The sequence below is a fragment of the Pyxicephalus adspersus genome, chromosome 5 (genome assembly GCF_032062135.1).
Source record: "Pyxicephalus adspersus chromosome 5, UCB_Pads_2.0, whole genome shotgun sequence".
NCBI lineage: Eukaryota > Metazoa > Chordata > Amphibia > Anura > Pyxicephalidae > Pyxicephalus > Pyxicephalus adspersus.
Genome location: NC_092862.1, coordinates 25421824 through 25435130, shown reverse-complemented (window position 1 = coordinate 25435130; position 13307 = coordinate 25421824). Strand labels below are relative to the sequence as shown.

Here is a 13307-nt window from a genome sequence, read left to right as displayed (position 1 = left end):
TAATACTATTTTATCTTGTACCTTTGTGATCACCCTATATGATGCCATTTATTGTACCCATGCCCATGCAAAATGCCAGTCCTTGTGCCCTCCTGATCACCACATATAATGCTAATTATTGTACCCTACATATTGCCAGTCCTTGTACCCTCCTGATCAACCTAAAGAATGCCATTGTACCTTCCTGATCACCTTATGGAATCTTTGAACTAGCATCACCTTGGATCTAGTAGACCCTGGAAGAAGGTAAGTACCCCACCACCCCCTCACCCCTAGAAGCATTGGCAAGTGCCATCCTACTTACACTGGAAGGGGCTTGAGATTCCCACCATTCGCCACAGGCTTGTAACTGCAAATAAAAGTTCCTGCTCTGTGTCGGGGAGAAGCGGAGACGTCGGGGGGAAGAGAGGGAGGAGGGCTGGAAAGTAGAAAAACCAAAAGTGAAGGAGAAGAAGAGGAATGCGGCCAGTCCAGATGATCCACGTCCACTCTGTCAAAACTCAGCGAGGAACTCCAGCTGGGGGAGAATGGGGAGGACTGGAGGGGTCGGGGACGACTGGGGGGGGAGTAATCACAAGATCCCAGGGGCTGTAGACGGTCTGCAGCTTGAAGAATTACGGTGGGCTGTCACTGGTGGTCTGCAGAGAGGCGAGACATTTATTAGAAGCGGTGTGTGGCTGTGTCACTGAGGAGGAAGGAGCCTGATCTGTGCTGATTTCCACCATAAGGCTGAGATCTCATCCTCCCTCCTCCTTCTCCTCCTCCCTCCACTCTGTTTATTTCTTTCTCTCCTTCTCACTGACAGTTTGTCTCCCTCTAAAGTCAAACATCACACTGGCAGCAGACGGCAGGGCTGAGCTCCCCAGGTGCAGGGAATGGGAGGTGATGGAGGAAGGGTCAGGGGGGGTCAAGTCATGCTAACAATAGGGACAACACATTGGCTTTGGGGCTCTCAGACCTGGTGGACTGGTAACATGTTCCCTAAAGCTGCCTGGCCTGCAGTAACCCAAGACAAGCACTTTCCCCCCTGGCCATCTGGACTCATCACTGTGCAGACACAATCCAAGCCTCTCACATCCTAATCCCCTTCTGTTACTTCATTTTTTTTTTCAATCTGTTTGTTTTTGCATTAAGTAATGGTCTAAGAGACAACAAAGAGGTGTGACTTGTCTCTGATTTACTGTTTTTCCCCAGTAGCAATGGACAGAAATACTTGACTTTAATATGGAAAGATGAAATAAGGTTGGTCAGTGATGAAAACCTGGGATGCATCTCCAGAACAAGGGACGGTTTAGGAAATCAGGGCCAGCTGACAGATAAGTAATCATGGAACGGTCCTTTGGGGGTCTGGGATGGTTGGCTATAGGCTCTGAGATTTTTGCTATAGGCTCAGTTTAACATGCTCATGCACAAAGATAAGGATTCTTATAAGTAACAGTTCTAGTCAGCTGAGACCAATGAGGTTTGAAAAGTAGAGTCACATGGCTGAAAATTATGTTTCTTATGCTTCATGATTTCAGCTTTATGTGTTGTTATTGTGGTATCAGGTTTTCCTTTCTCGTAAAATAACATGTTATAGAGCAGAGGTTCTTAACCGGGGGTATCCATACCCATTGGGGGTATGAGAACCAAATGCGGGGGGTATAGGACTTGATCTCTGGGCACTGGTATTTATTTTATATTATGTATTAATTTATTATTGGGTACATTATTAAATCTGAAATCAAAGTGGAGAAATCGACTTGATGTGTCAGATGACATGTGAGTAGCTTTGTCCATAACTGTACCCCGATTCCATGCTTTGATTGCACAAAAACAGCAATATCTCACTAGATTAGTCTGTATTATGTGGTTGAGATATTGAAAAAACTTGCACATTTGTTTTCTTCTTTTTGTGTAATACTCAACTGTATAAATATTGGTTTATAATCTAAAACAGACGAATCAAAGTTATATTGTAAAATAATTGTAGCTGTTTGTATATTTGTCATTTTTTATTTTTGCTTTTTGTAAATAAATATGATAAAGTTATCAATGCTTATGATTCTATTTCATGTTATCTTCCTAGCTATCCATATCTAAAGTACAGTACATTCAAGCTGTTGACATATTTGGGAGTCATACTGGCAACTAATATAAGGAATGGTGATGATTATTTTGACAGTCAAGTTAAGGGGGTATGGGACCATATTGGACAATCCATTGGGGGTCTGCAGGCATCAAAAGAACTCCTGTTATAGAGGATTGGTGGATTGTCCTACAGTGGCAATGGACTTTCTTGATTTTTACAGAAAACTTTTCACTCAATGGTTATCATATATATTATTATATTATTTATTATTATAATCCTTTACCCAAGGATGTGTTCAGGAGCTGCTTGTAACCCTACAGGAACCCTTCTATTTAGACTGTTTTGTTTGTAGAATGTTTATTTTTTATACATTGTCAGGTTTATCTGAAAGCCATATATATTCTTTTGTTTCTTACATTAAATATTTGGACATCTCACTGTAAAACAATACACAAGAGGACTCAATATCACAATATTTTAAAATGATTTCTAGAAGAAAACAAGTGATGTATATAGACTACTACCAATGATATGAGAGCAGTGTTTCTTAACCATTATAACATGGGGGAACCCTTAAAATAACTTTCATGTCTTCAGGGAACCCCTGCTATTATTAATATATCCACAGCTCATAGTATATTAATATGGTGGTCATTAGGAAGAATTCCTCTTACATTGCTGGCCTGTAAGAAGAATGTCATGCCTATTGATAGCCAAAAAGATCATCAGTGTCAGTTAAATGGACCGGAGAGGCATAGATTGCTCATTGCCCCTGCTATAATTACTATATCCACAGCTCACAGTATATTAGCATGGTGGTCACTGGAAAGAATGCCACCGTTCAGGATGGCCAAAGATCATTGGAGAAAAGCACAAACTGCTCATTGCACCGGGAACCCCTAACAACCTCTGGAGGAACTCTTGGGTTCCATGGAATCGTTACTGAGAAACACTGTAATACAGGGTGCTGGAGCAGTATTAACCACGCAAAATGAAACAATAGATATTTATATAAATATTTGTTACATTCAAAGCAAAAACAGAAGTTCAAGTGAGTTTTAATTACCAAGATAAACTGTTTCAGAGAGTCCCCAAAGCATAGGTCTGTTCCAGGATACCAGGGACAAATGACTGCTAGAGGGAAATAAAGTCATACCAGCAGTCTACACAGAGCTGTAATGGAAAAGTTTGGTATTTTCAGAAATTTTTTTTTTATAGTTGATCTGATTAGATTTTCAAATCATTTATTACATATTCGGTACAGTGACCATGTCACCAATCAAAAGTCCATAAAAGACATTTCTATAAAGCAGAAATTATACACTTATATCTCCTGCCGGCCGCACTGCCAAACACCACTTAAGAGAAATCACTGGGCAAGGTTTTGTTTGAAACTGATCGGATGTGACAGTTACCTGTGTTCTTTGTAGAGTTTAGTGGTGGAAACTATATGCTTACTTCTCCTGCCATCTATGCCATGGTGACTGGCTCACCCTGTGAACCTTACATCTCCTGTGTATTGTTGGTATGTATAAGTTGCCAGGAGGAGTCGGTGGCCATGGTGTGGGCAGCAGCAGAAGACAGCATACAATTTTGCTTTATAAATAAACTTATTATTAAGACTTTTAGTTCAGCAACATAATTGCTTTACATATGCAGATATAAATATCTTCCTTTTAGTGGTCATTTGGGTATTGGAAGATGCAATCAGAATCTTGACTTCCGAGAATCAAATCAGTTATACGTTAGGAGAAATAGAGTCAAAAAGGTCTATGGACCAACTTTGACAAACACTCAAATTCAGCCCATAGACCTGCAAATAAAGTAAACAAAAATTATTGAGCAGTTTATAATAAATCAAACATATATGAATGGCAACAATATCAAGCCTGTGGTATAAGCAAACAATCCAGTCAACTGATCTCCAGGGGGTGATTGATTGGATCCATTGTAAGCTTTGTCTGTTCTTTAAGATAAGCCACCACTAGAAATATCTGGCTGCACTTGGGCCTTCCTGTTACATTGGCATAAACCAGAACTGCAGATAAGGTCAACTCTTGACAGTTCATACCTGCAATACTTGGTTCCTTGACTATCCTATAGGTCCCCCCATTTAAACAAATCTTTTTTTTTTTATTGATGCTATCAAAACTGGCTGTCTTGTTGATTGCCATTTTAATGTTTTTAATCCTTGACCTGAAGTATATCGGTATACTTGTTCAGGGCCAGTGACTAAAAAAGAAAAAGCCAGAAGGCACAAATAACAGCCTATTAGCTAGCATTTTCTGAAAGAAAAGACAGAAATTGTAGCCTACTCATTTCCTTTATGATAGATTTACTTTATTTGGATATGCATAATGAGAAAATATGTCCATATGCTATTAATATTTTTAGTATTAATAATAAGGATAACAGGATTTATATAGCGCCAACATATTACGCAGTGCTGTACATTAAATAGGGCTTGCAAATGACAGACAAAGACAGTGACACAGGAGGAGGAAACCCTGCCCAGAAGAGCTTACAATCTAGGAGGCGGGGGAAGTAACACACAATAGGAGGGGACATATGTCCACAAATATGGCTGTCTATGTGTAGCTATGCAATTATAAACTGCAAGCCAAAATAGGTTTTTTAAATAACATAAATGGATTTAATATTTACACTAATCCAATTCACATATCAAACTGATCCAATCTTAGCTATTGAAAGCAACACTTTAAATAATGTAAAATTAAGGTTTACCATTTGCATCAGCCTATCTTCTAGGGAACCACAGGTATCTCTTTTTCTCAGTTTCCGCAAAAAATAAATATTAATCAGTTCATTCTAAAATAGTCCATTCTAGAACATACAGTTGAGGATTAGAAATTGTTACCATTGCCAATTGCCACATTTTTCTCTTTCAGTAGCGTCACTATAAGATTACACACCATGTATAGTAAGTGTTGCTGGATTACAATCACACTTATCACTCCTTGAGAATATAATTAGACATTGTATAACAATCAACATACCAACATGTTCTCTATGTAATACAAACGAGCTTGAAATCTATTACGAGAACAATATCATGCTTCAGTATTCTGGTATATTTGTAAGCACATGTCCATTATTGCACTCAGATATGGCACAATTCTGACATTAATAAAGATGTGGAACAGCATGAAACATGTAGGTCATGTATAATAATAAAAAAAAGCATGCACAGGGTTTAGGTACAGGTTTAATGATTGTAAATGCTCTCTCTGTTCCCTAATTTGGCGTAAGTAATCAGCAACTGCACTTAAATCCTATCTGTTGCTGTCTAAAATAATATTCCTTCCCTTCAGCGTGCAAATAAAAATAATTCTGAGAGCCTAATTTTTTACAATCGAACACACATTGCCAGTAAGAGTGAGAATTGTTATATACAGCTTCGTGTTAGGTTATATTACATGAAGGTGAGCTTGCTCATTAAACCGGCAATGGATTGCCCTAAAAATAGTTAATGCTAAAGAATTTCCAATGCATTGCTTTGTAAAATAATTAAAGGAATATTGTATATATTTGCTTTTGACAATTCAGGCTCAGCCATTTTTTACCCAAGATCAACAACCTACAGTCTTCATTAACACCTACCAAATGGTAATATAAAACAACTATTTATTTTGGAATTTTCCTGTTTTCAGTATTACAAATCTGTATACATTTTGAGATTAGAGCTTCTTTTTCTAGTTCAAATAGTTTTATGTCAAATCTTGAGTTCAGATTTTACAAAGGCCATACAGTGCAAAGAAGATCAATACAGTTCTGCATTCAATGACAACCAATCCAAAATCAACATTCAGCAGCACAGTTTTCACCCACCATGGGTCATTTGAGATTTATTTGCTGATAATTTAACACTCCGATCCCTGAATGTTATCCTCTGTCACCCATTTGTATGGTTACTGCATTGAAAGAAGACATTGTGCCGTGTTCTCCAAATGCCATCTAAAATGACCATATCATTTAAAATGAGCAGCAAGTAATCTGAAAATCTTCAGAAGAAAGCTGCAATTTTTTGGACTATTTTTATTTCTTTACTATCTCAATCTCACTGATTTGCTACCTGACATACCAATACCACAGGTGTGCAAAAATCCTACAATGAAAATGCAAACAAACCTCTAAAATAAACTTCCAATCAATATTACAAAATTTCCAAAAAGTTAAGTTAAATAATTTTTTGTAATAAAAACCAGACCTGCATTCCACAATGCCATTGTCCCAAAAAGGTTTCCTCTTTTCTAAATGATCTCTTCTTGTCACAGGGCTATTTGTGTACCACATCCATTCCTCTTTTCCAAGAAAGATGTTTCGTTCATTGTAAAATAACCGTTCTTTGATGAATTACATAGCTGCCATTAGAGTAAGCACTACATTTTTCCTTCTATAGGTCTAAAACATGTTAGTGGATGAGCAATACTCCACAATGATTTTACAAAGACCACGTTTGACGTTGAAGCCGTTTGATAGATATATAACGTAAGGCGTTCCTCCATGTGTATATGTTGGTGGCATGCACTGTTTGGTTAACCAGGTTAACTAAGATTAAACAGCTTATGTATACTTTGTATGTGCCAGTCATTAAAACAGTTCATCACTTTCTTCTTGTAAGCTTTGGCTGTGATGTCATTGGAATTTTAAATACCACCGTAACTTTAAAATGTGTCTCATACATTATTTGATGGCTTTTTATAAACAGTAGATGTTTGAAGAATAATGGAAACGTGCTGAGGATAACAATTACTTTTTTGTCATCATTTGTTTATAATTCTTTCTTTTACTTTGTGACAGATGCTCATCAGAGTGAATACCTACTCGTAGTAAAGGAGGGCTCTTCTAATCTGTTCTTTTCACCTATTTGATATGTAAACCATTGGAAGTCAGGCGAAAGAAACTCTTCTATTTCTTATTTCAGATGTTTTACTATAAAACATTTAAAGCTAAAACTGTTTTTAGTTTTGGAGGAGAAAAGGTTGAAGGCTAATTTTTTGTCCATGGCCATCTGTTCTTGACTTGTCTTTGGGTAGTGAGAGAAGATCTCTCCAAAGTTAGTGGAAATTCCCTAACTGCGTACACATGCTCAATTTTTGTCACTGGAAATGATCTTTCATTATTGTTTCCTGCGACAAAAGACTGACAGATGAACAAACAAGGGCTGTACATACAGGACCAATCTGTTCTATGGAGAAAGGATGGGGGAGAACGAGCGAGAGGCACCCTGCTATGCTCTTCTCCCTTCATTTCTATTGCGGTCATTCATCATCTGTTCATTAAGACATCAGGCGACCTCTGTACACATGCTAGTTTTTTGCCTGAGAGGGGCCTGACCATTCCTATTGGAATATAATCATCTGATCTGTCTTCAGAACAAGTATTCCTATTTAAAAATCTTGTACTCTATTCCTATTCTGGATAAACCTATAATTTTGGATTTTCCTTCACTTTACTTCCTAGTGACTATGATCACCTGGACAAATATTAAGTGTACATCTGCCTAGCAAAGACACAGATTAATACAAACCTTTAAGAGTTTCTAACTTCTCCATACTCTATCCTTGATCAAAAGCAGATGACTTTTCTTTTAAAAACAACTTGCCCCTCGTTTATAGACGTCTAGAAGATTTAATCCCTCTGCTGGGAGCCGCCATCTTGGATGTGATGTCAGCAGACAAAGCAGATTCAAAGCTGTCACTCAAGTGGCATTCTAGTATTCTCCTTTGTGGCATTCTAGTATTCTCCTTTGTTATGCCAGCTGCTACATAAAAAGTTAAAGAGAAAGGAAAGAGGAGTCGGACCAGCGCAGATAGTAATTAGACACTTCCAGGAAAAGCAGAGGGCAATGATGGTCAAGGAGTGAGGGGGCTGTGCAAGGAAATTAAATCTTCCTGGAGTAGCCAAACTTGCTAGCAAGTTCAAAAGCTCATTGCAAGTGGATACAAAGTCCTTTGTGAAAAGAAAAGCAATGCAATTAAGCATTTCAAATATTCAATTTGTGCTTTTGCCTGCAGTTTACACTAGGTAGAGTTAATCTGTCTATTTCTAATTGTGATCATTGTTATTGAGACTGTGGGTGAAAATCCAAAATGTGAAATGATGGGTTGTCATCAGTCATCAGAACGAAAAAAACTAAACACTCTACTACCTATTTGATCAATTTTTACCTGAATTCAGTTAACTGTGAAAATTGAAAGTGGGCAATAAATTGATAGCTTTAATAGCATTTTTTTAATATATCCAAATGAAAGAAAAAAGTATCCTTGTGGTTAATCAGAATCATCACTTAAGGTGTTTGATTGCTATGCCATTTTAACAAAAAATGGAATCAGTTGTTTGATCAGCCTATCAATTTTATGGCCAACTCAAGGTCATCCAAAGTCATTAAACAACAGTCATCCAATCCAGTCAGGAAATACAGCGCGATACACGAATGCTCTTGGGAAGAACAATTGTTTGTTGATCAGTATTGTTCTTTCTATGATGATATGTTGCCAGTGTTGAACTCCCTTCTTTTTCTCTTTCCATTTACTGAACACAAATGTGCAGCCAAGCCCATCATTTGCGCCCTGGATTGCACTAGATGCTAGAAATGCCCGAGGGTGGTCAAATTGTGAATTGCTTATGATGAGTCTTAAAAATCCAAGAGATCCTTAAGAGCTGGTCGCATTCAAATTTCTAAAACAAATTAAGTCAAGTGTTATTGTTGTTTTACTTTTGTATACAGTGCATCTAACATGCACCTAAATGAGTTAAATACCACTTGCATCTAAAATGAGGCATAAAAAAGAGAAAACAACAAACAAAAACATAGATCAATAGACTTAAATATGCATCATCTAAAAATGTTCAGAACAATGTTAATTACATGTTTAATTAAGACAATTAGTGCAATTATTTTTAATTAACTTTTTTTATGAAACTGGCACCATGACAGTACATCCCTATGTCTACAATGCACAGAACATGCCAAGTTATATATTAACATAATTAGATGTAATTAATACCCTCTATTTTCTCATTAAAATGTGCAGATTAATAAAATGAAGCAGCACAGATTTGTATATCAAATGGTATGGTTTCATGTCCTTATTTAGTCTGGCTTCCTTTGTGTAAATTTATATGATTTGTTGCAGTTTTTTACATTAACTTTGAGTGCAAAAAAAAATCTTATGAGGATTAGCTATAGTTGTTCATGTACAACACTTAATGATACGATTACATAATAAACTGTGTAAATAGCTATTTACATATAAAATGAGGATGTAACGACCACATGGCACTTATTCTCAATAATCTTAAAGGACCAACCAGTGTAGAAGTGATATTTAGATTATAGGTTGAGCCCCATAATGGTCAAAACAAGTGTGTAGACCCAAAAACTCAAATTGGGGAAAAGAAGAAAGCCTGACCATAGTCTTGTACTAGCCAAGAGCTGAGATATACATTCTTGGTGGCATAACCGTTGAATACAATATCCCTAGCACATAATTAGGTATTCTAGTTGAAAACATTGTCACCATTCTTTTCAGGCTAGGAAAACGTCATTATATGAGTGTGTTTTTCTAATGTGACAAAATGCTTTTCTGAACCCATATGTAAAAAGAGTTTAAACACTTTTGATGTTAATTTTAAATGATAGAGAGGTCATTATTATTAATAATATTATTAATATTAAACAGGATTTATATAGCGCCAACATATTACGCAGCGCTATAGATTAAATAGGAGTTGCAAATGACAAAGGAATACAGATAGTGACACAGAGGAGAGGACACTCCCCTGAATAGCTTACAATCTAAGTGATGGGGGGAGTAACACATAATAGGAGGGGTGATATGTATTGGTAGGAAATAGTGAAGATTTTAAAAGACAGAAGACATTTTTGAAAAAATAGGTTTTGAGTGATCTCTTAAATGAAAAGAAAGTAGGAGTAAGCCGAATAGGACGAGGAAGACTATTCCAGAGAGTCGGGGCAGCTCTAGAAAAGTCTTGGAGCCGTGTGTGTGATGAGGTTATGAGTGAAGAAGTCATTAGTAAGTCATTGGAGGAGAGAAGAGAGCGCTGGGAGAATATTTTTCTATCAGGTCAGAAAGGTAAGTGGGACAAGTAAGTGGAAGCCAATGAAGAGAACTACAAAGAGATGCAGCAGAAGACAAGCGGAGGGAAGGATGGATGAGTCTGGCTGCAGCATTCATGATAGATTGTAGAGGAGAGAGTCAGGTTAGTGGAATACCAGTGAGGAGGATGTTACAGTAGTCCAGGCACATTGTTTTATAGGACATGTTGACATAGTATTCCAAACCATAGCGGCTAAGGTAATCCTCATGGACTTGTTGCAGTTGATTTTGCCCCATTACATACCAATCCTTGTTCAACAATGTGTCTCTATGTGAGGAGAAGCCGGGGGTCCCGTGCATTGCTGGTCTTCTCCAGCACACTGACCAACACAGTAAGGATATAATCAAATCTCAGATTTGACACTGCAGGCACGCAGCTATGGAACTGAAGACATCAGAATGCTAGGAAGTTCACTTCTCCTTTTTCTGGAGGAACTCAAGGTAAACGTTACATTTTCCAGGGTATGGCTTATGCAAAATTACCATTTCTAGATTTTCCCAGTAAATCTTACTTTACTATCTGTTTTTAATCTACTTTACAATGTAAGCTCTGAGGACCTTGTTACCTTATCCTGCAGTGCATTGCCTCTCTCACATCCTTTTGTTGATTAATAGTCCTAGGATTCATCCTTTCAACTGGCTGTGAAAATGAAGAGCAAATGTTCCCTGGTTCCAAACATCTCCATCCAAGAACATCTTAAAGTCATATAACACTTAACTAGTCTGCTCTGAATAACTGTGGGAGGTCTTATAATACCGGTTGCAAAAGAAAATAACACAATTTCTTTAGATAGATGCAATATTTCCTGGTGTAGAATTGGACTGGAGGGTCCTGTGTTTTCCAGGTTTCTAATTATATTTTGACTGTGCCTAGACCTAATAATTTGGAGTTTTAATAACATTTTTGTTCTAAAAAAAGCTATTTACTATTCCTAATGCATATTTGGCGACACCGGAAAAATTTATATGAAATGCAATAATAAGTAATATTAATGTAAGTAGGTCAAAAGCTTCGGCAAAATTGAGCAACATGTCCGTCAGGTTTACATTTAAAATACAGGCTCTCTGTGAATTGGGTCCTCCACAAGAGGCCACCGCATAAAGGATTAATCACTCAACTGAGATAAAACAGTCCATTGAATGGATTGAACTTTGGATCATCAAAGGCAGAACATTGAAACTGTTCTACAAAACTATGAGGCAGAGGTCATTGACTAGCATTTCAGTCCCTCAGGCAATGAAGTATGACCAACATAGGATGAGGTTTTCTGGGTATGAGGGCTTCATAGCTGTAAAGTGGCATTAGTCAAGGTTTGACCTTTATAACCTGCAATGTTAAACCAATCAAATTGTTCTTTTACAAGAAGACTGATTATGTGAGTTGTAGCCACCCAATGCGATGAATGTTGGGGGCATTGTTGGTGGTTTGGTGGTGGTTGCTGGTTTTTTTCCATGTCTTCCTAACTTGGTCTACTCAAGTTCAAGTTTGTAGTTAATTCCCTGGTTTAAAAACAATCAAACTGTGTTGAATGCATTTCTTCATGTGTATGTCTTTTATCTACCCATGGTTGTCTTTATATTGCTATTACTAGTACAATTGGTAGTATTGGTGCTTTTCTTACTGATTGTAACTTTTTTTCCTATCATGCCAATGCTAACGGTATTACTTTCATGCTGATTCTCCTACTGATCAGGTCTAAATTTCCATCACTGGAGCCTGAAAGTACCACACCACCACTATATGTAAAGGTCACTGCTGTAACACGGAATATTTTATTGTTACTGAGCATCACCTGGTTTAGCATCTTGTGACAATGTGTAAATATGTTTATAAAAGATGAATATAATTCTACTGATAGACTATTTAACGCCATGCATGTTAACACTGGAATACAGCGTGTTAAACGTGTGCGCATTACAGTGATACACAATCTTCTACTGTTACTACTGAACTATTAATGCTGCTGCAAACACTTCTACATTATTGTCACTATTATTGCTACATTTTCCCTTCTATATGCAGGTAATGTTGTTAGTGTAACCAGTGATATACTTACCAACTAGGTAAGAGAATGTTCAATCAATCCTCAATTTTTTTTATGTAACTATTTTAGTTTACTTGGCTTCATCCAGACAATAAAGCGAAAAAATAATGCTTACCGGGTGATGCTATCTTCTTCCTTCTGGCTCCTGGTTCCGCCTGATCTCACATTGCTCAGGGCCAAGAACAGGTGACGTAACCTTCTGTAAATGTAAAAAAAGAGAGCTGATCTCACTGCGCATGCAAAATAGCGTTCTGAAGCCTCCTGGGGTGCATGACGCAGGTATTCCTGCTGCGGGGGGACGGGCTGAAATAACAATTTAGGGAAAAAAACACATTTTTGATTTACATTAAAATAGTCCATTAAAAAAATGTGTCGAAGTAATGTACACAAATTTAACATGCACTATTCCAGTCTATTCCGGTGTTTCTCAACCCAAAGGTTCCCCCAGAGGTTGCTAGGGGTTCCTTGAGCAATGAGCAATCTGTGCCTCTCCGCTCCATTTAACTGACACCAATGATCTTTTCGGCTATCTGTAAGGGTGACATACTTTCCATTGGCCAGCAATGTAAGATGCATTCCTTCTAATGACCACCACAATAATATACTGTGAGCTGTGTATATAATAATTATAGCAGGGATTCCTTGAAGACCTACAAGTTATGTCATAGGGTTTCTCCAGGTCACACAGCTCTATTCATTTTGAATAAACAGGCAAGGCATGACAGTACACATCAAACTTGACAATCAGTATTATTTTTCAGCATACCACAATGCACAAATTCACCTTTGTGCTTTGTGTTATGCTACAGCACAACTTACCTTGTGTACGTTGTGATATACTGCCTGGGTGTGTTGGGGTGCAATATATATTATAGATAACATTCATTGTAGTAATGTGCAGGAACATGCCACATAACAAATACTTTGTGGTGCACTGCCCAGGTGCTCTATATATTATAGTTGCATATAATGCATTGCATTCATTGCAGTTATGTACAATACTATACAATACTATAACTTTTTGTATGTATATTACTGCTAATGGAA

At 37.4% G+C, this 13307-nt stretch overlaps 1 protein-coding gene across 1 annotated transcript in view; it reads right to left on the bottom strand.

The window, feature by feature from the left end:
• The window catches only part of RUNX1T1 (RUNX1 partner transcriptional co-repressor 1), a 114820-nt gene extending 114012 nt beyond the window's left edge, over window positions 1-808 (bottom strand). The window contains exon 1 of the mRNA XM_072410926.1: window positions 305-808. Coding sequence (XP_072267027.1) covers window positions 305-332 — 28 coding nt within the window. The 5' untranslated portion in view covers window positions 333-808. The remainder of the gene's footprint in view (window positions 1-304) is intronic.
• Window positions 809-13307: the final 12499 nt, after the last annotated feature.